We start from the raw sequence: 22878 nt of genomic DNA on the forward strand, positions 1-22878 counted from the left end.
ATTGTGGGCATGTATTGATTACAGGAAATTTATTTAATGTCTGGGAGCGTTGGGATTTCTACTTTGCAATGGTAGTTGTATATAAGTCATTGGAAATCAAGAAGAAACAAGTGACCTCTAGCGAGATTCACGCCAGGTATGAAATGGCTGAGAAACGAAACTCCTATGGTGTATTACAGTGCCATACAAGCTAATGTTAAAAACGTGTTAAAGAGGCATAGATACATTGCATGATGCATCAATCGTAATACACTAATAATGGTAATTTTCAAGTTGTTGATGTATTACATTCAGATTACTATATTATATAAATAAATATATTCATTTATGTTAAGGTCATCCTCGAACCGACTTTCGATCTCCTCCAGTGACGAAGGTTTATAGCAAACGTCGTGGAGATGCACATTTAAGATACACGGTGATATCCTATCCAGACCCAACATTTGTATGGACATTCATCGGAAATGGCAGCGAAAGGAAAGCTCTGCCAAATTCCTCAGTCCAGTATGACTTTGGCCAGCATTCCACGCTCTCATTTAAAAATCTGGACCTAAAGGATTTCGGATTTTATTTAGTCACTGCTGAAAATCTATTCCCGCCATCTGCCACGACGGTGTTTGAACTTGCTGTAGCAGGTAAAGTAGTTTTGCTGACAATGCAAATTAGGTGATTTCACAATATAAAAGCATAAAAGAGTGAATTTACAACTATAATGTGTACAGCGACCCGAACGAACAATTATATCGAACATTATGTAGTTCTTTATATAAGAATTTCTTTAATTGGTACACTTTCCAACCTGCTTGTTGAAATTTTATCATGTTGACATATTTGATATTAAGCTGAATACTATCTGCCAGAAATGGAACGTAACGTTTGCGTTTCTTTGGAAACATACGAAAGAATCATATATGTAGACTACTCCCAAAGAAAGATACATCGAGTTAACACAAAAAAAGGAAAGGAATGTTTACTTTTTGATAATGTTTCAAGCAGACGAAAAATATTAAGTGTGCCTGAATTAAATTTAGAAGAATTATTTACCACGGAGAAAAGGAACACATCATGTTATATTAACTGAAGCCTATCAGGCAAAATCGCTTGATATTTCTCTATGTTACATACAAATGTCACAGTATACATTTCCATCACAGACAATGGGATAATGATATGATGAGCATTTGTGGTCCTCTCTATAAATATAATGATTTTAAAAATATAAACCAGATTGAAGAAAACGGAGGAATCCTAAGACGGATTGAAACATTCAGGCATGCAAAAAAGATGATTTCGTGCACGTTGCTTATCATGTACTTGTAATCAAACAGTCGAAGCGGTCAGTAAGGCACATCCATCTGGACAAAACCTGAACTTAATAGATGCCAAATTTTGAGGATCACTATCAGATGATTTGTGTCAGACGTACAGAGTGTCATATATCAGAGAGTATAAAAGATCCAATAAAAAGCCTGACCAAGCATCTAACCACAGTGCATATCTTCAATCAGATGAAAGACAATTTTATTTTCAAATCGATGAATGTGGTCCTACCGTTTAGTAACAAAACAAAAATACTGAATGAGCCAAACATGACGATATTGGTGAATTTTGGCAGTAAGATAGTTATGAGTTACAAAAAAAAAATAAAGTTAACATATTAGTAAAAGCTAATGTTTGGAAAAAGGCAGCTTTAAAAGTTGAAATTTATCAGGACTAAATACATGGATTAAACCCATCTAACCCATTTTCTAATGTTTATAAACAAATTAATATTCAATTGAGCGAGATATAATAATTTTTGTTTTAATTTAACAATGTAATTGAACTTAAGTTTGTTTGTTATTACTAAATTCAACAAACGTTTTAAAGTGTACTCTTTACTAATTACAAAAATATGCTAGATATATTTTGATACCCAAGAAATCGTTATTTTATATATATGAAATTTAATCATTGACGCTCAAACATAGAAATATGAAAATTTATAGAGAAAACGGTTCTTCACCAGATATTCCTGAGGCTCCGTCTAGTGTAACAATCGTAGAAGTGACACAAAATAGTCTGACAGTCGAGTGGGTGGCAGGCCACAGTGGGGGTCCAGAACAGGTGTTTCAGATTGTCGCTTTAGCAAGTCACTTCGCAAGAACTGTGTACGCAGCTGATCCTGGATACGGAAAAGTTGGAACTGCTGTGATAGAGGATCTAACTCCCAATACAAAATATAACATTCATATATCGGCGAATAACTCAATATTTACAAGCAATATGACCGAGGTCATCATCGTGTACACGCGGAATGGTAAGAAAGTCTAATGAAAATTGCGCACACATATACGATTTTCGGGTTTGACTCAGACGCAAAGCAAGTAATTCACCAAATATGCTCTTATGTTTTTGGATAAATGGAAAAATAGGAGACAGTATGCTTTACGATTACGCCCATTAAAAGCAAACAGATGATTTTAGAAAAATATTGTTCTTTCAATGAAAATTTTTTTGAAGTTGAGCAGAATAAATTTTGTTATGTAGTTGCAACATTGGTGTAAGTATCTTTATTAAACTTCAATACATTCGTTTACTAGATATATTGTACTACAAACAAAAGCTATAACAGTGCCACATTTTTATGTCCGAATTCTATTTTAACCGTGTTCCCTTTTGAAGAAAGTACTCACCACTGTCCTGTTTCTTATTTATAGCATTATCTCTTTCTTGCACCAAAGACTATCATACAACATAACATTAAATGCGTGCTGTTAAATTATTTTTTAATATAAATGTTCTGCTTCAACTTGAAATTTCCCAACATTTACATGTGCTTGTTATCACAAAAGTGAAATATGTAGATGTCACTTTGGATAGAAAAATGAAGCTTGCATAAATGTAGTGACTAATCTATCTCCCTTTCACTGTAGTTCATGTGGCGGCATACCCATAAGATGGCACCTTGGACACATATGGCGAAATTTAAAATTGGGGTTAATTTGGTTACCCATAGAAATTTATTATTAGGGGCACTATAACCACCTACTGGTATTTTACATAACGTATGGTATTATGGTCTAATATGGCATTTTAAAACGGGGCCATTTAAGACCACCAATTAGAATGAAATCGACATCATGGAGTGGGAGCAAGGGAATGGAGACATTATACATTATGTACAACGGTGTGACCGCCAATCATTCGCCTTGGCAGACATGTATCACTACTTTACTACATATACTAATTTTTTGTAGGAACGAATGCTTGTCTTCAGTTATGAAAAGATCATCCGCCTAACAATTCTTGTGGGCAAACATCTTGCAAACATATAAGAGAAGGCTGGGATTATGAAATGGTTGCTAATACAGTTTTATTGGCCAATATTGACCAGCATTCATATATATACAACTTCAAATGCAAGAGGATATAAGGTGGTGATATAATGATTAGGGATAACACCTAATCTTACAGACCCAAGCGCATTTTAAAAGGCAAATAAATCAACACTCAGAACCAAAAGTATGTAAGGGAAGAAAAACGTATGCATTGATGAATACCACATACAAGCATGCAACCAACTTTCGGATAGTATTATACTCTTGAACTGAAACCCATTCTAGAATGGATAAGTTGCACATATGGAATAGTTTCGTTTTGATATCATACACAGACAGAGACAAAATACATGTAGGAACACATAAACAAAATACAGAAAGCATATACGGTTGCATTACATACATAGGTGTGTTGGGTGGTGGTACGCAAAAGGATTGACGGGTGTTAACAAAGTCTGTTAATATATTCCAAATCTGTTTTTGCGCGCCTTAAACGTCTTCTCACATTAAGTTCATATTCCAAGGCTCCTGTCAAGCTTCACACAACCTTGTCGTTTTACAAAACGTCTTTGCATCAATATCACTGTCTGTTAGATGTTTTATAAATGACTTTATATACCATAGACTGGCTAATCAGGATGAATCATTATACTGGATACAATACGTAACGACTGTACATTAACCCACATATTGATTCTTTGACAATTAATGCAGTACTAGTCATCATTATTTAAATTATAGACGTTTTCGCCCATATTTTAAATGATGATGACTTGTACGGCAGTACTAGTGAAAAACCACACTTTATATGTACAGGCAAGGGATCATAAATGACCTTATAGCGCGTTAATATCCGTAGCATATCTTGTGCGAGTCTTATCAGAGTCCAATCAGAGTGTGTCATATACTCGTTCTTACAATCGCCTGATTTATGTCTGCTAATCAGAATACGGGATATGTGGTTTGACTTGACATTTCTTCCATCAATCTTTCCAAATTGTGTTGTACAGTTAAATACAGTACCGTACACATGTCGGATTCAGATTTATAAGATTTGGATTCATCTGAACTTTTATCAGCACGACATTTTCTGATTCTACTGACATAATAAGTCGCTTGTAACAGACACATGCCGAAAATATACATACCGTTTTACATAGAAACAGGGAGAGTTTCTTTTAATGCATCAAGAAGATAAGAGCAAGCAAGAATATACCATCCATCAGAGCTACAAATCAGACGATGTGAAAGACTGACTTCAGAATTCTTTGTGGACTATACCAGACCCTGAAAAAAGAAGGAATTATTAGCATTATTCAAGTTTTAGAGGAAAAGACCTTTTCTTCACAATGTCCAAGCAATTAGTGAAAGCTACAACAAATACGACCGTTGCAAATACTATTATATTGCAGAAAAATGATTGAGACATTTAAAAGAGCTAATGGAGAATCGGTGTGTTACAGACGACTTTATTCAAGCCCAACCATATCTCGCATATCTATCATTGAGAAACTGTAGAAACAATATGCCAATGAAAGAAACAACCTGTGTATGTATGCATGCATGCGAGTGCATTGGAGAAAATCTGGAACGAATTTTGGACAAAGGAATATGGTTTGGTTATAATCATATTCAAATTGACCGCTCCGGTGGCCTAGTGGTTAGAGCGTCCGCCTCGGATGTGGGAGGTCGTGGGTTCGATCTCCGGCCAGGTCATACCAGAGACTTAAAAAATGGTACTAACAGCTGCCTTGCTTGGCGTTCAGCATTAAGAGGTTAGTGTTAGGACTGGTCGGCCTGGTGTCAGGATAATGTGACTGGGTGGGACATCATGCTACATGTCTGCGGCATGATGCCCCAGTGTTAGACATCACTATAAACTGCCACACTGCAGACATCGTAGCGATATGACTGAAAAATTGTTAAAGCTACGTTAAAAATCAAAATCACATCACAAATGACAAATTGAAAACTATTGGATATCAATTCAGTTTTGGTATATCCTCATGAATTAGGAATAATAATGAATTTCAATAACATCATAGTATAAAATGTTTTTGTTTTACGTCTGTCGATTTCATGATAGCGTCCCTGTTTCAAGTTCTTAACGGGGATATTGATGTTATTTCCACCTCTTCTTTTAGTTCTTTTTTACCCATTTCCTTTGCTTTACATTCCATTTGCTTTCTGAGTACACACAATGCTCATGTTCATACAAAATCTTTCCTTCGTCTTAGGACCAAGTCTATAAGAAATATTTCTTCGTTGTGAGCCAGAGGCGCTAGGAACGATAACATGGCTTTCTTTAGGTGTGAAATGGAATATGATACCGTATTAAAGGGTATGAATACTGCAACATGTCTGTTATGGAAGGAAGAAACTGACACTTGTCTCTTGCAAAAATAGATTTAACTCCAATTTTGTCCATGCAGCGGATACTCCACTTGCCAGCTATCCTAACTAAAAAAGAAACGGCTCAATCACAAATCCAGTTTTTATGTGTATTAAATTTATATTATTTGTTGGCTTATGTTAATGATAATATGTTGTAATCATGATATATCGTTACCTGTGACTTTTGTTGGTCTAAAGGAATTAATACATGAGAAATTCATATTTCCTTACACACAAGTTATGTACCTTCGGAATCCTGTAGAATGAGTCAACGGATAACTCCGTTATTGAAAACACAAAGATGTTCGAGCCTACATAATAACCACCGAGGAACGTCTTTGAACAGTAACACATCTGAAATATTTTGTTTTGAATGGATCAACACACACACACACACACACACACACACACACACACACACACACATCTCCATCGTACCGGATTAAACAGATCAGACTCGACGGATTACCAAGAATATTGTGTGCCTTTCGTTCAGGAGCGTAGTCTTGGATTTGAAGTTCAATACTTTTCTTCTTTACTTCGCTCAGCTATTCCATATACATGATGCAAAGCTAGAATGACGATGTTATTATCGTCATGATTATCTCTTTTCCTCGAAAATGTAGTTTACGCCGAGAATAAGGCGAAACTGTCATGAACATTGGCAGCCAGGCCTGTTCAGGAGGGTGTTGTATTAGCAAATGCATTGAAAATTGTCTAGTTTCAACGCGAAAATATATAATTGTACATAAGGATTAGGATCTTCCATAATCCTCCTTCTTCATTATTGTTTAGTGAGCTAGTGAATTAGTTGAGCGAAGATTAATCAAATGTTGGTTTTGCAAAAGATATTTTTGTTTATTTATATATTCGTTGTATTTTCAAACTCTGTTTTTGACTACTCCGTTCTCTTTCATTCTATATCTTTTTATTTCAAGGGTAATGTTGTCAATCACATTCTAGTGTAAATTTTGAAATCGTTTCAATCATTTACATGAAAGAAAACGAGATGTTTGCCATCACGTCCATACCTCTCGCATATACAGCAGTGAGCTCCACAGTCTTGTTATTGATAGTGAACCAGAAAGTAGAAAGAAGAACGAAGAACCAGAAGATAATAAGCAGATTGACAGTGACATTGGTACATTTGAAACAAATCAAACGCATACAAAGACCTGTGACGAATGTCTTATAAAAGTAAAGCGAAGCAGAGACGAGAGCTTGAGGGCAGCAGGAAAAACGTCAACTAGAAGAGCAACAACAGATGCTAGAGTAGAGGCCGAGATGAGTGAGAATAAACCGATTCATTTAGCTTGTCCGTTTCAGGGTATCGGTGGCATCCGAATTAATGATTAGAGATATATTACCTGTAAAACTCGGCCTGGGACATGCCCACACTAAAGGAGATGCGGCCATTAAAACAGTTCTTCTAAGGTCTAAAACAATGGTCCTATTCAGCCACGCATATTACGTCAACAAGCATGAAAGAAACATAATACTTTTCATTGGTTGCCACATTCTATAATTGTAATATTTTGTTGTGTTTTTCTAATATCGTTTTTCGTATTATGTTTTCCAAAGATAAATTTCAATACCCTCTAGATCCTGCCTTTAACATTTGGGCTTGCTTGTATGAGTATGAGTTTGTAAGCATTTGTAAGTATTTGTGTGTTCTTGTGTGTATCAGTTTCTAACTTTTCTATCCCTCACAAGGTTTTGATTTTAAGTGATGAATATCTATCTATACTATGTACTAATAGGTGTTAGTTGCAACCACCCTCCACCTATTCCACATAATTATGTGGCACATGAGTATCGTTCTACGTTTTTGAGGGTCGGTTACTAAGATTGAGTATTGGTCATTAAAATCTCAGTTGGTCAGCAAGACTGCGTTAGAAACCATTATCTCCACTCACCAGTGCATTTCTGTAGGTGTTGTTAACTATACGTTGGCAATAATCAGGCAAGTTATAATAACATAACAAAGACAAATAATCCTTTTTGCACCAAAATTTGTGTGTGATTAGGCATAGATATTTGTCTTTCAAAGTGAATGTTTGTATATCAAACTGTTTGAGTAATAATATATTTATTATTAGGTTCACCTTGTCCATCCGTCCAGTTCCCTCTTTCTCCATCCATCATGTTTCATTCCCATATATGGCCATAAATCCGCTCGTGTTCATTTTGTATAGGTGACTATAGTGCTCAAGGTCAAATGTAATTCATCCAAGTGAAAGTCAAATGTAATTCATCCAAATGAAAGTCAAATGTAATTCATCCAAGTGGCCATAGTGACCCATATTTTAATTTTCCATAAGTGGACATCATTTCTTATAATATTAAAATCTCACAGGGTAGCTACGGTAGCCACATAAGATTAATTGACCATAGTACCACCTCATGATATGCGGTCTTCCTCCCTCAACTTTAAATGTTATATGTTCATGGAAGTATATTGAATGATAAGAAGCAAAGCAAATTTTCCATTTCAGTAGAGAACATTATCCATACAACAGAGATGAGACTATTGATTGCTGGAGTGGCTGTAGTGCTTGTTGTTTGCATTGTCGTGGTAATATCTGTTTGCGTTACCAAAAGATGGAAGTGTCAACAGGGTACTTGTATGAAACAAGGTTGGTGTACTGTGCCATTATATTCATGTCTGGAATGCATTTAGTACAGGGGTGCACAATCCCCGGCTCGCGGGCATCGAGCGTGTTTTGTCCGGCCCTCATAGCAAATTAAAACAACAAAGAAATCTGGCCCATCAACATTAATTATATTAAAGAAATTAGTGTTAGCGGCCCTCGAGTGGTCTTAGAAAATGCATTCTGGCCCTTGGCCGAAAAAGGTTGTGCACCCTGATTTAGTAGAAGTCCCATGAAGCTTAATTTCCTTCAAAATTAATCCAGTATGTAAATCTCAGGTCAAGATCGTGCTATCTTTGTTTTACTCTTAGTAAGTTTAATGTGATATATGGAAATCGAACGTTGTACGATATTGAATAGATCTTCCAGGCTAACTGTTTTGAGTATTTTGTGACCAGATAAGCAAGCCTTTTTTATATCTTTCATTGTCAGGTAACATGACACCAGTACAAATAAAGGTGCTGTTTAATTTTTTTGTATCATGCTTGACCTAGCGCTTTTATGGTAAACTCGACATTCACCGTTTCCGGACAATTATCAGAATGTTCTAAGGCGAAAGACTATATTGGAAGGCAATACATTTTAATTATGCCCCTTTTTCTTTACATGTAATTGAGTCGAAATACGCAGAGATTATGCGAAAATCGGGTTCAAAGTTGGAACGGAAAGCATGAATTATCATACTGACACGATTAACGACTAACCTCAAACACAAGAGTCATTCAATTCAATTCATAAGAGGGTTAACTAGTAACAGACCAAGTGTCATTAATGCAGAATATGTCGATATCAAAATAGCTATCCACGTGTATTCCTTTTCTTTAAATAGGATTTGTGAGTTGCGAAACAATCAATCAACAAAGACCAACTATTATTTTATGTGACTCTCTCAAACAGTTCATTAGTCAATCAATCATATAATCAATTAATTAACCGGGTTGTGATCCAAGCGTTTTTTAGTGATCCTCTATGACGGGAGATTACTAATAAACAGTATTCATCAGGATAATTAATAAATGCAGGTTTTTGATTACAAATTAATTGAATAATTCGGAATGCGATAGTGTGTTCGCTTGAATCTCAAATCTCAGTTTTCATCATCATGCTATGAATGAGAGAGCCACCTAATTACAAACACATGCATAAATACTACCACATGACACATCTTAAAAAGTCATGTCGTCTGATTGAATCGGAACAGAATTTCATAATTACGTTTTTAGGTTTCTACTCTCTTATATATGCTGGTGATCATACAACAATCTTCCTACATCAGTAAAAGTATTTTATTAAAACTATATCCCAAACGTGAATTTACGAATGAAGAAAGTCAATAATGAAATGTAGCGATTCAAAGGCGATAGGGACAACTCGTACTATGGTAACAATCATATATAAACTAGGTTTTCAAACTATTCCACATTACATTTTGACTTAGAAAACAAGGAAGCACATATTTTAAAATAATTTCCAAATATTTAGAAAAAGATACGCCATTAGATCTCACAGTAATAAATATGCATACAGTTTTAGGAATATTCATTGTAGTATTGTAATGTAATTCATTTCAAAGAGTTTGTTTGCTTTCTAGTATTTTCAAAAGTAAAATGTATCGGATGTTTCAGCAAATGTTTAAAATGTAAGGCCTTCTAAAGAATAAAGTTTGTATTAATTCACAATTCAAATTAATTTTCATCTTTGCAGGCATCGACTCAAGTCCGAACAACGAGGTTTGGTAAGATTGTTCTTGGCAGACACTATTTGTTTCTTTACATTTAGTACCCATGCTCTTTTAATGGTAATGTTTAGAGCTAGAACAATATTTTGATAAATATAATTTATAATCATATCTCGAGGTGTACAGACAGCCTAAGGGCAAAACCGATGATGTTAAATTAAATAAATTCAATATGCTTCTTAATGTGAATTTTTTATATAAAAAATTCGTTATAAAACCTTCTTCTGAACGAAGTTTCGTATATAAACAAGAAATGCAATATTCAAGATACAGCTTATAATATTATTTCAATTTCAGGGTAATTAATTTATATTCATTATTTTCAGCACATTTCAGTAACGTAATTAGTCATATATATTTAAAACATGAAAAGGTTTAAACCTTTCCAATATTCATTATTCACTTTAGTATACAGTTGTAATGCTACGTGACAACAAGTGAGGTCATAAGTGGCCAAAGGGAACGAAAGTGAAAACAAGCAAAACGCTTATTTAGTTTTATCAGCAATAGGACGATATCAGGATTAGAACAAGCACATATTGTGTACAGTCGTTCTATATCTCTGTTAAGTAAAAAGTTTTATAAGGCTGCTTCTTATCACAATATAAAGTGGTTCCAGATTTGCTGAGAATAAAAAAAATAAATAAAAAAAAACATAAAAAAAATAATAAATTTGTTAAAAAAAATTACCAAACACCTAGCCCCCCCAAAAAAACAAATACACAGAGAATAATTATGTTATCAATAAGATTACAAAACTGTTAAAATGACATACACACACACGCATATATATATATATATATATATATATATATATATATATATATATATATATATATATATATATATACATATACATATACATATATATATATACGCGTGTGTGTGTATATGTATATATATATATATATATATATATATATATATATATATATATATATATATATATATATATATATATATATCTGTGTGTGTGTGTGTGTGTGTGTGTGTTGTGTTCATGAATGAATGTTTATAGTTCATCCTCTCATCGTCATATTTTTATTCTCTTCCCTCGATGTAAGTTTCTCTTTGTACAGTGCAGAGTTCAGTCAAGTGATCATCGCTCCTGTCGGGCGTAACGAAGTTACTGGTGAGCACGAAGATATGAGAAGCGATACAGACAATTACAACCCGTATTCAGAAATTTATGGTAGGATAAAGTTTGTGGACTATGAACCTTACTATTTTAAAATCTGTTGGAAAAGATGTTTTTAATATGTTGCAACAAAGTATTTCTCAAAAGTGAGAATGTTCAAAAGATACGGGGCCTTCAAGAGTTGCAAGATATGACTACGTCTGCTAAGCAGACCCAAATATTAGTACGTTTGTAAGTGCAAATGCTGTTGTTGTTGCTTTGGGTTGAAATCTGAGTGCATGATAGGCTGTATATAGCAGCCAGTATAACTGGCGGAGGAAGAAGCTGGGAGGAAACCTGTAAGAGCCACCAACCCACAGGAATCTTTCTCACGTATTCACATTGGCAGACCCAGATAATCTAACCCACGCGGACAGAAGTGAGATGGCAGTAATCGGTAAAGGCGTGCGCTTTAGACCACCTGGCCACCCGGGGCCCCTAATTGCAGAGATTTGTCTTTACGAGTTTTTGGAAAGAGCTAACATATCTTTCGAGGAAAGGTCGTTCCGTAAAATTTATATTTAGTACATTTATAGGTAAAATGTAAATGCAGATTAATTTTACCTATAATGGTATTAAAAATATATTTTACGGAGTGAATTTTTCATTGGGAGATATGTTAGCGCTTTTAAAAAACACGTTAGGAAAACATATAAAATCCAATTAGAAGTGAAGCGAAATCAAACGTTACAGTGAAGACTTGGATAGCAATCATGCACATAACCTTAGGTTCATACTAGAGAGATGAACAACATTGATGCTTGATATCTGAATGATTTTATCCACATGCCCTACTGAGGTAACTGCAATGCATTCGTTTGTGTTCGTCCGTTTGTCCGTTGCCAAATCTTCCAAATCTCTGGATGGAAATTTAAACAATTTGTGGCTATATATTGTCTGTCGTGTAACTATCTCCAGAAGTGATCTCATAATTAACTCCATGTTTTGTGATTCATTTGAGGAATAAAAGGTCACAATATGCAGATTTCAAGTAAATAACAGTTTTAAACTATTCTGGACCGACTTCATATACGTGTAATAAAAGGAAGGAGCCATATATTGATTTTCGTAATGCATCCTCGACTACTGCACGGAGAAGATTGGAGAGGGCTTGAAAAATACAGTTAAAGGGAATCGATAAGATATTGCATCAACTCTGGTTTTAGTCTTTAAAACTACAGGACAACCAATCCCAACTTTTAAAGCACTCCTATATCTTTCGTGTTTGATAAAAATGAACTTTTCGTATAATCCTTTTAACTAAACAGATATATATATATATATATATATATATATATATATATATATATATATATATATATATATATATATATATATATATATATTCATATATATATTCATGTTTTAAGCTTTGTATTGCTTTTAGTTATATTATTTTTACTGATGCTGTGGGTTGGGTATAAATACAGGAGCACGAATTACAAAACAAACTGTCGCAAAACTTTAAAATTGTATCATACAGAAGTGAAGACTTACCTGGGTAATAAGCTATCATTAATATGTACAAATCTGACATTCTGCAAGTTTTCTACATTACGCTCATTTTAACATATTCAACATAGTATAAAGACTGCCAGGACTTTGCATCCCAGCGTTGCTCCAGTGATTAAATGTTCTGTTCATTACGAAGATATGTAGTCCACTGAAAGAGAAATGCAATAAATGTTTTGTTACGTTTCTAACTGAAAGCTTAAGCCGTAATCGACTCAAATATAAATCAAATTGTTCGATATCATAATATCAGAAATAATTAGAATCGAGATTGACATTTGATACATTGGTTGATTTCGATGATGTAAAGCTGAAGTTTTCTTTATACGTTGTCACACACACACACACACACACACACACACACACACACACACATATATATATATATTGCTTGATTGATTGCAGATGTCGTAACAGATTACAGTGCCAGTGAAAGTATCAGGTAACTTGATCATCAGTAATACCTCAGTGATGAAATAGAAACTCGTTCCTATTAACATAATGCTACTAATATAGTGTGCTGGTATCGGAATAATGGAAAATTAATATCATCTCGCCGTGTTTAAATATGTTAATATTGGGACAAAGGGGATTTAGTCATATTTAGCTACAGCGACAATTGAAATCAAACATTAGTGCTTAACATGACATGTTCTTTTGTCACCATATTTATCGGAACTGCTTTTGTTGCTAGAGGGACAATGGGAATTTAACATTTTTTAGTGATTAATATAATATTGTTATTTTTTGTCCTTATAATTCTGGAGATAGCTGTGGTGCTACGGTGATAGGGAAATTTAACATCATGGATCCCTACAGGGACAATGAGAATTTAACATTACTGAATAACTTGACATAGTCCATTATCGCGAAGTTCTGTTGACAGTGGTTGCTACAGATATAATGAGAACTGAACATTATACCTCCATCTTCAAACAATAATTATAAGGACAAGAGGAAGCTCACACGCATTAACAAATACGATGTTGGTGTGATCCACACCCACTCAGGTAATACTCAAAACCCCACACTTAATGTCCAACATCCCGAACTTACTACCCGACATGACGTTGGATTGACCGACATCCTCTCTACTAACAAATGAGTAGGAATTCTCATACGCATACCACCGTAATTACACACTACCCCATGTATGGAGTGAGAGGAGAGAGAAAGGTAGGAACACACACACACACACTAAACAGAAACATGTATGAAACATACAAAAACATACAACTAATTTAGAATTTGAAATACTGATTTCTTTTTTGTCATACTGGCTTTAATTCTCTCACTAAACGTCTACCATTGTTTTTTTGTAAATGCTGGCAGAAACATTTGTTGCAAATATCGGTTGGTTTTGGGTGGCCACTCTATATTTAAAACACACACTGATATTGCTTACACAATGGCAATTCATTTCGTTACAAATGTATTTCTAGTACTAGATTCAATACACAGAGTGAAATGTTACCTATACAGAAAGGCAAGAGTTACATTTGCCATAAAGCCGAAGTTAGTCAGAATTTGGCGTGGGAACTAAGGTTTAACATGTTCTGTATGGTTATAGTATTTTCTCTTGGAGGTTTATAACCGCAGAACTAAAGTACATAGATGCTGTGCATCTTACATCGAATGCAGAGTGACTCTAATCCAATAAAAATACAATGATAGGTAAAATGTTAAATAGCAACAGTTTTCACTTTTTTACCTTTCAAATATTTTAAAAATTTAACGGAATAATTTCATTGAATAGAGGCTTTCTTTCGCTCAACCATTTTGTATCAACAATACGTAGATATTCTTAAGTCTCATCTTTGCCACCCGTCCTGTCAAATCCGTAATATTATAAACATGCAACCATAGCGTCAAATGGTTGTAAATCTATCTGAATTATAAGTTTCTTGAAATGATGTTCCCACAGTTTAAGCTTTCTTATCATCTAATCATTCTAGACTGTGTGCTTATTTGTTCATTTTTTAGCATTTCTTCAACGGCTTTTGACTAGTGTGCGTATATTTCCACCACGTCCTCGTGTTACTCTTCATGCATGACAGTATGGTAGTCTGTGTGCCTACGTGTAGAGTGTCTTACCTGTTGTTTGTTAGATAGGTTTTTTGTTGTCACACAGAACGGCATATTGGATGGTATGTGCGGGGTGTTAAATGGGTGCTCGTTGGTTACTCCAACGGCTTTGTTTGAGAGCAAATGTGGAGTGCTGGATAACATGAATGGATGCTCGTAGCTCCAACGGCGTGTTGAATTGTACATGTGGAGTATAGTAGGTTTTAGCCACTCAAATGAACTGTGGTTTTAACGTTAACTTTTTCCTTGTTTATATTCATATTTCAACATTGAGGCGTAATGTTTAATTCCTATTGTCCCTGAACTATGCGGTCAATTGAACATGCCATGTCAAGCACTAAAAGGTGACATTCCTTTGCTCCACAAGAGACCCATTCATTTGAATTCTCCATTGTCTCCACATCACCCCACTATACTGCTAATATATCATTTTGTAGAATTATAAATATGTCGATATGTGAAGAAAAGAATTGAAGAAGAAGACCGTTATCTATTGTCACTAGCCGTATATTTCGTAATATCAACATATTTTGTATCTGATAACCATACTGTCCCTTTATCCAGTCCCTGAGCATGTTCATTAAAACACATATGAATTTATTATTGTCTCGTGTGAAAAAGAAACGAATCGCCTCGTTCTGATTAAGTAGGCTAAATAATAATAGTGAAGAACACAAACAATTCAAGAAGGTCAATATTGATAGTTGCTATATTTTCACCAATTGAAGTTAAAGTTCATCTTATATAACTGATGCTTATATAGTGAAAAAGAAAAACGTTTGGCAGCAAAAAAGCAAAAGCAAGCAGTAATTATATGAAAACTAACCACAACTTGCATGATAGGTTCTTGCCGATATTAGCAATGGTCAACTTTACCCAATGACTAAAACGTTTGGTTCGAATCAAAAGTATGTATGTATGTATGTATGTATGTATGTATGTATGCATGCTAGTATGTATGTATGTATGTATGTATGTCAGCGTACATAGATAAATATGTGTATCTTAGCCATAATTGGTATATTATTTTATTTGCGATTTCAGTCTTCCCGAATGCGATGCTTATGAAAAACTACATATGTATGCAAACAGTCAAGATCATAACTACAGTTCCTTGACTCCCCCTACACGAAGAAAAGGTTGGCAGTTCTCAATAATTTACATGACTCGGCTAGTAGATAGGCAACAATCTCTTTATAAAAAGATTATTTACGCAGAAACATCAGGAAGAGTGTAGTAATGAAGGAATGAATAGCCATATATATAGTCTCTAAATTCAAATATTTATCAGTCTCATCCAATCGTTTCGTTTTTTAATGGAGAAGCCGCCTTGGACAAAGAAATACTGTGTTTTGTAAGCTAATTCCTAAATAGTTCGATCGAAAGTGGCTCAACCGGTTGAAAAATCGGAAATAGGTTTTCCAATGGCTTTTAAAGCACGGTACCTAAGAAACAAGTATGTTACTAGACCGGGGAAATAAACCCCTTAATACTAACTGTGTTAAAATATAGGGCCTCGCATGAGTTTTGTTTTGTCTTTAGTTCGATAACAATTAGATTTATATGTCACTTTAGACAGTTTAAGGATGTAAAAATATTGACCAACCATGCAACAGCATCTAGAGAAGAAAGTATGCATGCACTGAGCATATTTATGCAGGTCATTATAATATGACACCGTTGTTTTAATAAAGATCTTCTGCCTGATAACCGACCGCTCCAGTGGCCTAGTGGTTAGAGCGCCCGGCTTGGATGCGGGAGGTCGTGGGTTCAATCCCCGGCCGAGTAATACCAAAGACTTATAAAAATGGTACTAACAGCTGCCTCGTTTGGCGCTCAGCACTAAGAGGTTAGTGTTAGGACTGGTCGGCCTGGTGTCAGGATAATGTGACTAGGTGGGACATCATGTCTGCAGCATGATGCCCCAGTGCTAGACATCACTATAAACTGCCACACTGCAGAAATCGTAGCTAAAACATTGTTAAAGCTACGTTAACAATCCAAATCACACACACACACACACACACACACACACACACACTGCCTAATAACCCATATCCCGTAAGTAGTTAAGGGGGACGATAAAGTAAACTGGGGCACACTTTAGCCATCCATAGGTATTAAACGTTAGAGGACACTACAGCCATAAGGTTTGCACTTTAAAAGGATGACCCTGGCCATTTATGGAGCTTTGACATCTGCTTACACTGGCCATATGTGAGAAATTAAAATTTGTATGACACTATGGGCATTTATAGGAATTTAACGTTAGAGGACGCCATGGTCATCTATGAAAATTTAACAACACTATAGACGTCTATGGGAATTTAACATTAGTATGACACTCTGGCCATACATAGGGATTTAAAGTAGGGGTACTATCGGGTACTATAGCAATTTTAATAGGATGGCTAGAAGAGAGTATGTCATAGAGTATATTTTGTATTTATAAACGAATACTTGTAAATACACATTATGATAATGACACAAAGGGGCTGTATGTAGGATGACTAACATACACACACTTGTGCATACAAGACCAAGGGAACAAGTTGGGATATCTAAATTTGTTCTGGAAAACTCATATAAACAAAAACACCAAAGGGACAAAATAAATACATTACATAAAATGAAATGGATCGTTGGATAGCTCAAAGGTTGTTATCAGCACCTTTCTACATGCCTTCTTCAGAGAAATACCACTGTGCATTTGAGATGTTTGACACCACCTTGACTGGAAAATCTGAATGAAACAACATACTGTGGATAATTGTTGACGACTCTGCACTCACTCGCATATTGATTAGTTGAGAATTGAAGACAAGAATAGTGAAAACTGCACTTGACATAGATAGACAAGGGATCGAAATTTGGTGTGGCACGTTGTCAGCCGTAGCGTAACATGTCATAGTATCAACCAATCAGAGAGCATCGTCTGACTCATTCCATCCATTGCTTGTTTTGAATCCACCAAGCAGTGTCATTCGGCTCAGATGAGTGAGGCGAGATTTTCATTGGATGCAGAAAGGAACATTTCTTAAAGTGTTATACAGTTATATATAGTGCAGTATGCATTCCATGTGCAGGGTGTATCAGTCTTAGCTTATTCTGAAATTTTGTCAGCACAGGAATTTATGATGGCATTGAGAAAAATACGATAATTTTAGAACGACGCAAAAAGAGTTAAAACAAACCATTACCATGAAGACTGAGTTATATAGAATCAGACTTTGTACGACAAATAAAAAAAAAAGAAGGTTAGGGAAACTAGACATGAAATCCATGACAGTCATCCTCCATCACAAGAGTGAAAGATTGGCTTCCGTCCTTAACGATCATAAAACAGAAAAGAACATTTTAAATAAAAGAGGAAAAGACCCACACTTCCTAAATTATGCAAGTCATCAGTCATTGGTTTTGTTCGTCCTTCAATTGCAAAGATGATCATTACACCGCTAACTGGTTTTGTTTATGTGAGCACGTGAGTGACTGATCAGACCAGTTTGTGATTTGAATTGTCGGAACTGTCTGTGATACACAGGACAATCCGTGAATTCATCAAGTCATACATAAATAGATAATATATATGTGCATACATACAATATGGATTGAATTTATCTCCATGATTGTCTTGTAACATTCTTCACATTAATCTAAATAATACATTTCCTGACATCGGCTGAGTGACATAGAAAGAAATTTCACATACAAGGATCCTTATTATTTGTACCTGTTTGATTTATTTTGCGAGTCAGTCTTTTCTTTCACAATGAAAATGTAACTGAAAGTATCTCTCAGAACATATTTATGAAATTTGGAACAAACCCTTGTTTTGAAAAGTAATATATTAAACATGACAAGACGCAAATTTTGGTATTAAATAATGCACCCCATGTTTACTTTAAAAAAAATGCCAACTAATAAGACAGTTAAATAAAGGGGAAGACAAAAGTCGCCATACATACAGAGAGTGAATACGACCACTGGTCAATAAACAGGAAAAAAACATTCGGCATATAGAACATAAAGTACGCATAAATATGATTAATAGCCATTAAAACTCTGCCAGTATAACTAACTTCGTGGTGTTTTAAGTAGTTATGGGCGGAGGGAGTCTATAGGAGCTATATTGGACTTTACAATGGAAACAAGTGAATATGGAATATAGAGTAAAACCAATTTATAGGGTAAAAATATTTATATGGTCAATGGGAATTTGATATGGTGGGCTTGTCAAGGGGAATTGAAAATTATATTTATAGGGTCGAAGTTTAATAGGGTCAAATGGGTCAACATACACAAACAAACAAATACACAATTAAATACATATACAACAGAAAGACAAACAAATGTTTTGTTCAAAGAAGCAAATCTTTTCGAGGCAATGGTGTGACCCTGAAAAGGGCCTTTGGGTTCTTCTTCCTTTCTTTGCTCAAATTCTTCCACCAATTTGTCAGCTTGTCTATTATCCCTTTCTTCTTCTTTCCATCCTCCGGGATCCAGTCAGGATGTCCCATAGCTCTAACCCCTTCCTGGACTTGATTCAGTTGTTATTTAATTTCTCACAGTTTTCCTTGATCTTCTGACTTCTTTTTCCTTTCTTTCCTTTCCTTTGCCCTGGTGGACTTGATTTTTCCACTTCTTCCTTCATGACTTTTCTGTCAAGCCTCTCATAATTTATTATGATTGTAGATGCATCCTTGAGGCAGCTTAAGGGCGGGTTAGGAGAATAGACGCAGGCCTCTATCTTTAAAAAAAACATACTAAGTCACCACCATCAAATCCAAGGCTTTCACCAATAAACCTACTTTGCAGTGTTAATAGGGTATTAATCCTTTCATCTTCTTCTCTTCCTCCCCCCCCATACTTCTTTAATCAAGGTTCTTGGCTTCTTCAACGGTTGACAATCGACTTATCACACACTGCAGAGTAGCTGGATGTCTCCAATAGATTGGAATCTTCTCTACTACATACGTCACGGACAACATCCAATGCCAAGCATCACTCAGATCATCTACGCAGCTCATTTTCGGGTTGTTGACACGTCAGCTATAGGTAGTCAGACTGCGGTTACGGTGTTCGATTTAAGTCGCTCGCATACGTTGGACATTTGGGACCTATTGGTGCCCATTCAGTGACTTGATTAATATGTCGCGAGGGTAGGTATGGAACCACTACCCCTCGCTTTTATGTATGCAATGCAGATTAATAAATCGTAATGTTCGGGTGAGGCAAGGGCTGGAGCGACGACGGGAAGAGTTGCCCCAGCACAACTGAACGCGCTCCCAACCATTCAGGGATCCGGATCTAATAGCCTCGTTTTGCAATTTAGGTATGATAGAGTTCTGTGCCTTTCCTGAAATGCGGTACTTATTGTTGTGTGTTAACATTTAGGAGTAAGTATCATATGACTTAATTTAATACTTTAAGTTCCGCATTGTGCAGAGGTGTATGACGACTTTGGGCTTTTAGTCGCCTTATATATTTATAAGGGCCTACAATAAGAAACTACTTACCCCGTTGTGGGGCGAGATCTGATGGCTGTGGGGCATTAGCTACCTTATAGTTTCTAATTTAGGGCCAAATAATAACATGATCTTCGCTTTCATTGACCAGTATCCTCCACGGTAGTAATCATTTTAGAAAGAGGTTAAAGAGGAGTAGGTTAAGTTATAAGTGATAGATTAAATTTGTTTTATTTGAAGCTGACTTTTCCCTAAAAGAGGGTATAAGTCATGTCACCATTAGCACTGCTTGGTCGATTGCTTGCAACCGTAGCATAATCCCGGAGGGGGGGGGGCTGCAATCGGTATAGGGTCCGCTGTATGCACACTGGCACAACACCACACCCTACTCGGCTGGTTTCCAGCTTTTCCTGCATTTCTTGATCCATCTTGCCTGCCCCCCCCCCATGGCCCCTGATGTGCATTCAATGGATTTTAAGAATATGATAATATTTTGGTATGTAGTTAGTGGGTTACCATTGTATTGCTTAATGATGTCTGTGTATATCCAAGGGTACTTAATACGTTTCTGTTTTTGTTGTAGGGTTGTTCTTTAGATATAATAACTTGGACAAATATTAAACATATGTGTAAGATCGTCTGATAAAGGGCAGTGAGGGCATTTAGCATTTCCTATATTATTATCCTTAATGTGTTTACCTACGCTGCTGGCCATTAGAGTTTTCCCAGTTTTGATTCGATTTAATATATTTTTAAAACAATCTCAAATGCTATCCAAAATCGGAGTTTTGATGTTACATATTGGTTTTTTTTTTTGAATTTCGAATAGGTTGTTTCCTTCTTTTCTGGTTATCCATGCTTTTTGCCATTTTTGGTTGATTTTGGTCTTAATTTTACTGTATTGTATTTCGGCTCTTGTGTCATTCATCAGATATTATCTTTCTTTATCATTTCCTTGTAGGTTAATATGCGAGGGTACCCACATGAATTCTAGTGTGTGTCCTTTATCATTTTTTCCCCCGAGTAGTAGATGTATTTCTTGTGAAACGTTGTTCCTGCTTTTCGAATTATCTGATTCTATAGATCGGAGGACACTTAAAGAATCTATGATTATAAGCAGGCCTTCTGTTATTATATCGGGTAAGTTGTTGATCCACTTAAGGGCTTCAGTTATTGCCCAGAATTCAGCTGTATAGTTAGAGCTTCCGTCAGGTAGTCTACTTCCAAACTCGATATTGTCCACTAGGGATGACCACTTCAGCGGAGGTTCAGTTAGTTCAATAGTTGTCGATCCATCTGTGTAAATAACAAAATACTATTTGGTATTTTTAATCTAGTGTTCTTTTGATGTCTGATAGAACTGTCACTGCATTGTCTTGTTTTGTTTTCCAATTTTAGAGCATATAAATTAATCTTTAGTAATTGTTCATCTCTTCTTAGTTGCAATGTAAGTTCCCTTGTAATTATTTAAAAACAAATAGTGACAGGCTCACTGAGTTGTTGACCTGACACCCATAGTCTAAGTTTGATCTATTTAAGACTTTATATAGCTTGAGTAGTGTGTTATGGTCAGCTTCCCAGATTGTTCCTCTTATATTCCTAAGTAAGATAAGGTCTTGATTATATCTTCTAATCAGGTATTTTATATGGATTTTCCAAATTAGATGTTCGTCTAGCAGCATCCCTAGGAATCTATTTACTCTGACAAATTGTATTGGCTTTTTTTGTAGTTTTAAATTCGGGTACCTTTTATCCTACTTTAATGAGGGGGAGAAAAGCATTCCTACAGTTTTATTGGACGAGATTTTGAATCTCCACTTGTCATCCCAGTCTCCAGTAGCGTTAAGGTTAGCTATAATGGTCGCCAAACCATTTTTCTACTTTGTCATCGTCTCTAGAATAGGTACTATCAAAATACTTCACTAAATATTCCAAGGGATATCCAAGACTGCTTTGATGAAGAAAATGCATTCAATATTTTCCACCCACCATGGAATCTGTGACCTGTAATTTCACATTATTGCAACTAGTCGTCTTGGCATTTCTTCTCATAAAGTCGATGTTGTCGTCTTCCAGAGTCGGTGATCCATAATAATCAAAATACTCCACAGTGTGATCGTTGAGAAAGTAGACGGCCATCCAGTGGGTTCCTGGGAGGTGACTGTCGTTGGTGCTGATGACATAAGCTTGAATGTCTTTAGGTTTGCTATGAGGAATTTAATCTTTAGCGCACTCAACAGGATTCCAAGAAGCTGAGTGCAAACTGTTTTTCAAAATGCAATGAAGTTTCAAGATATCCATGTGTTTTCTTTCACAGGTAATAATGAATCATCAATTCATTCCTGACTTTTTGCTTGAAAATCTTTGTGGAGTAAATAGCTTTTCGCTTCGTCTCTGTACTCTGTTGAAAGAGAGATTCGATGCGTTGGATCTCCACAGAAGTCAACGGATGGGAGGAATAACCACGCAAGTCTTTATACAACTTATGTAACACTGCTACGTCTTAATTGATACGCCAAGCGTCATCCAGATATTC

General features: G+C 35.5%; 1 protein-coding gene across 1 annotated transcript in view; it reads left to right on the forward strand.

Moving 5' to 3' along the window:
• Positions 1–22878, forward strand: part of LOC149796108 (neural cell adhesion molecule 2-like) — an 89700-nt gene that overhangs the window by 45253 nt on the left and 21569 nt on the right. The window contains exons 6-12 of the mRNA XM_089964192.1: positions 336–635; positions 2009–2299; positions 8210–8350; positions 10070–10100; positions 11183–11295; positions 13198–13234; positions 15922–16016. Of these exons, the coding sequence (XP_089820318.1) occupies positions 336–635; positions 2009–2299; positions 8210–8350; positions 10070–10100; positions 11183–11295; positions 13198–13234; positions 15922–16016 (1008 nt within the window). The remainder of the gene's footprint in view (positions 1–335; positions 636–2008; positions 2300–8209; positions 8351–10069; positions 10101–11182; positions 11296–13197; positions 13235–15921; positions 16017–22878) is intronic.

Source organism: Sinohyriopsis cumingii, chromosome 7 (genome assembly GCF_028554795.1).
Source record: "Sinohyriopsis cumingii isolate HCF-2022 chromosome 7, ASM2855479v2, whole genome shotgun sequence".
Taxonomy (NCBI): domain Eukaryota; kingdom Metazoa; phylum Mollusca; class Bivalvia; order Unionida; family Unionidae; genus Sinohyriopsis; species Sinohyriopsis cumingii.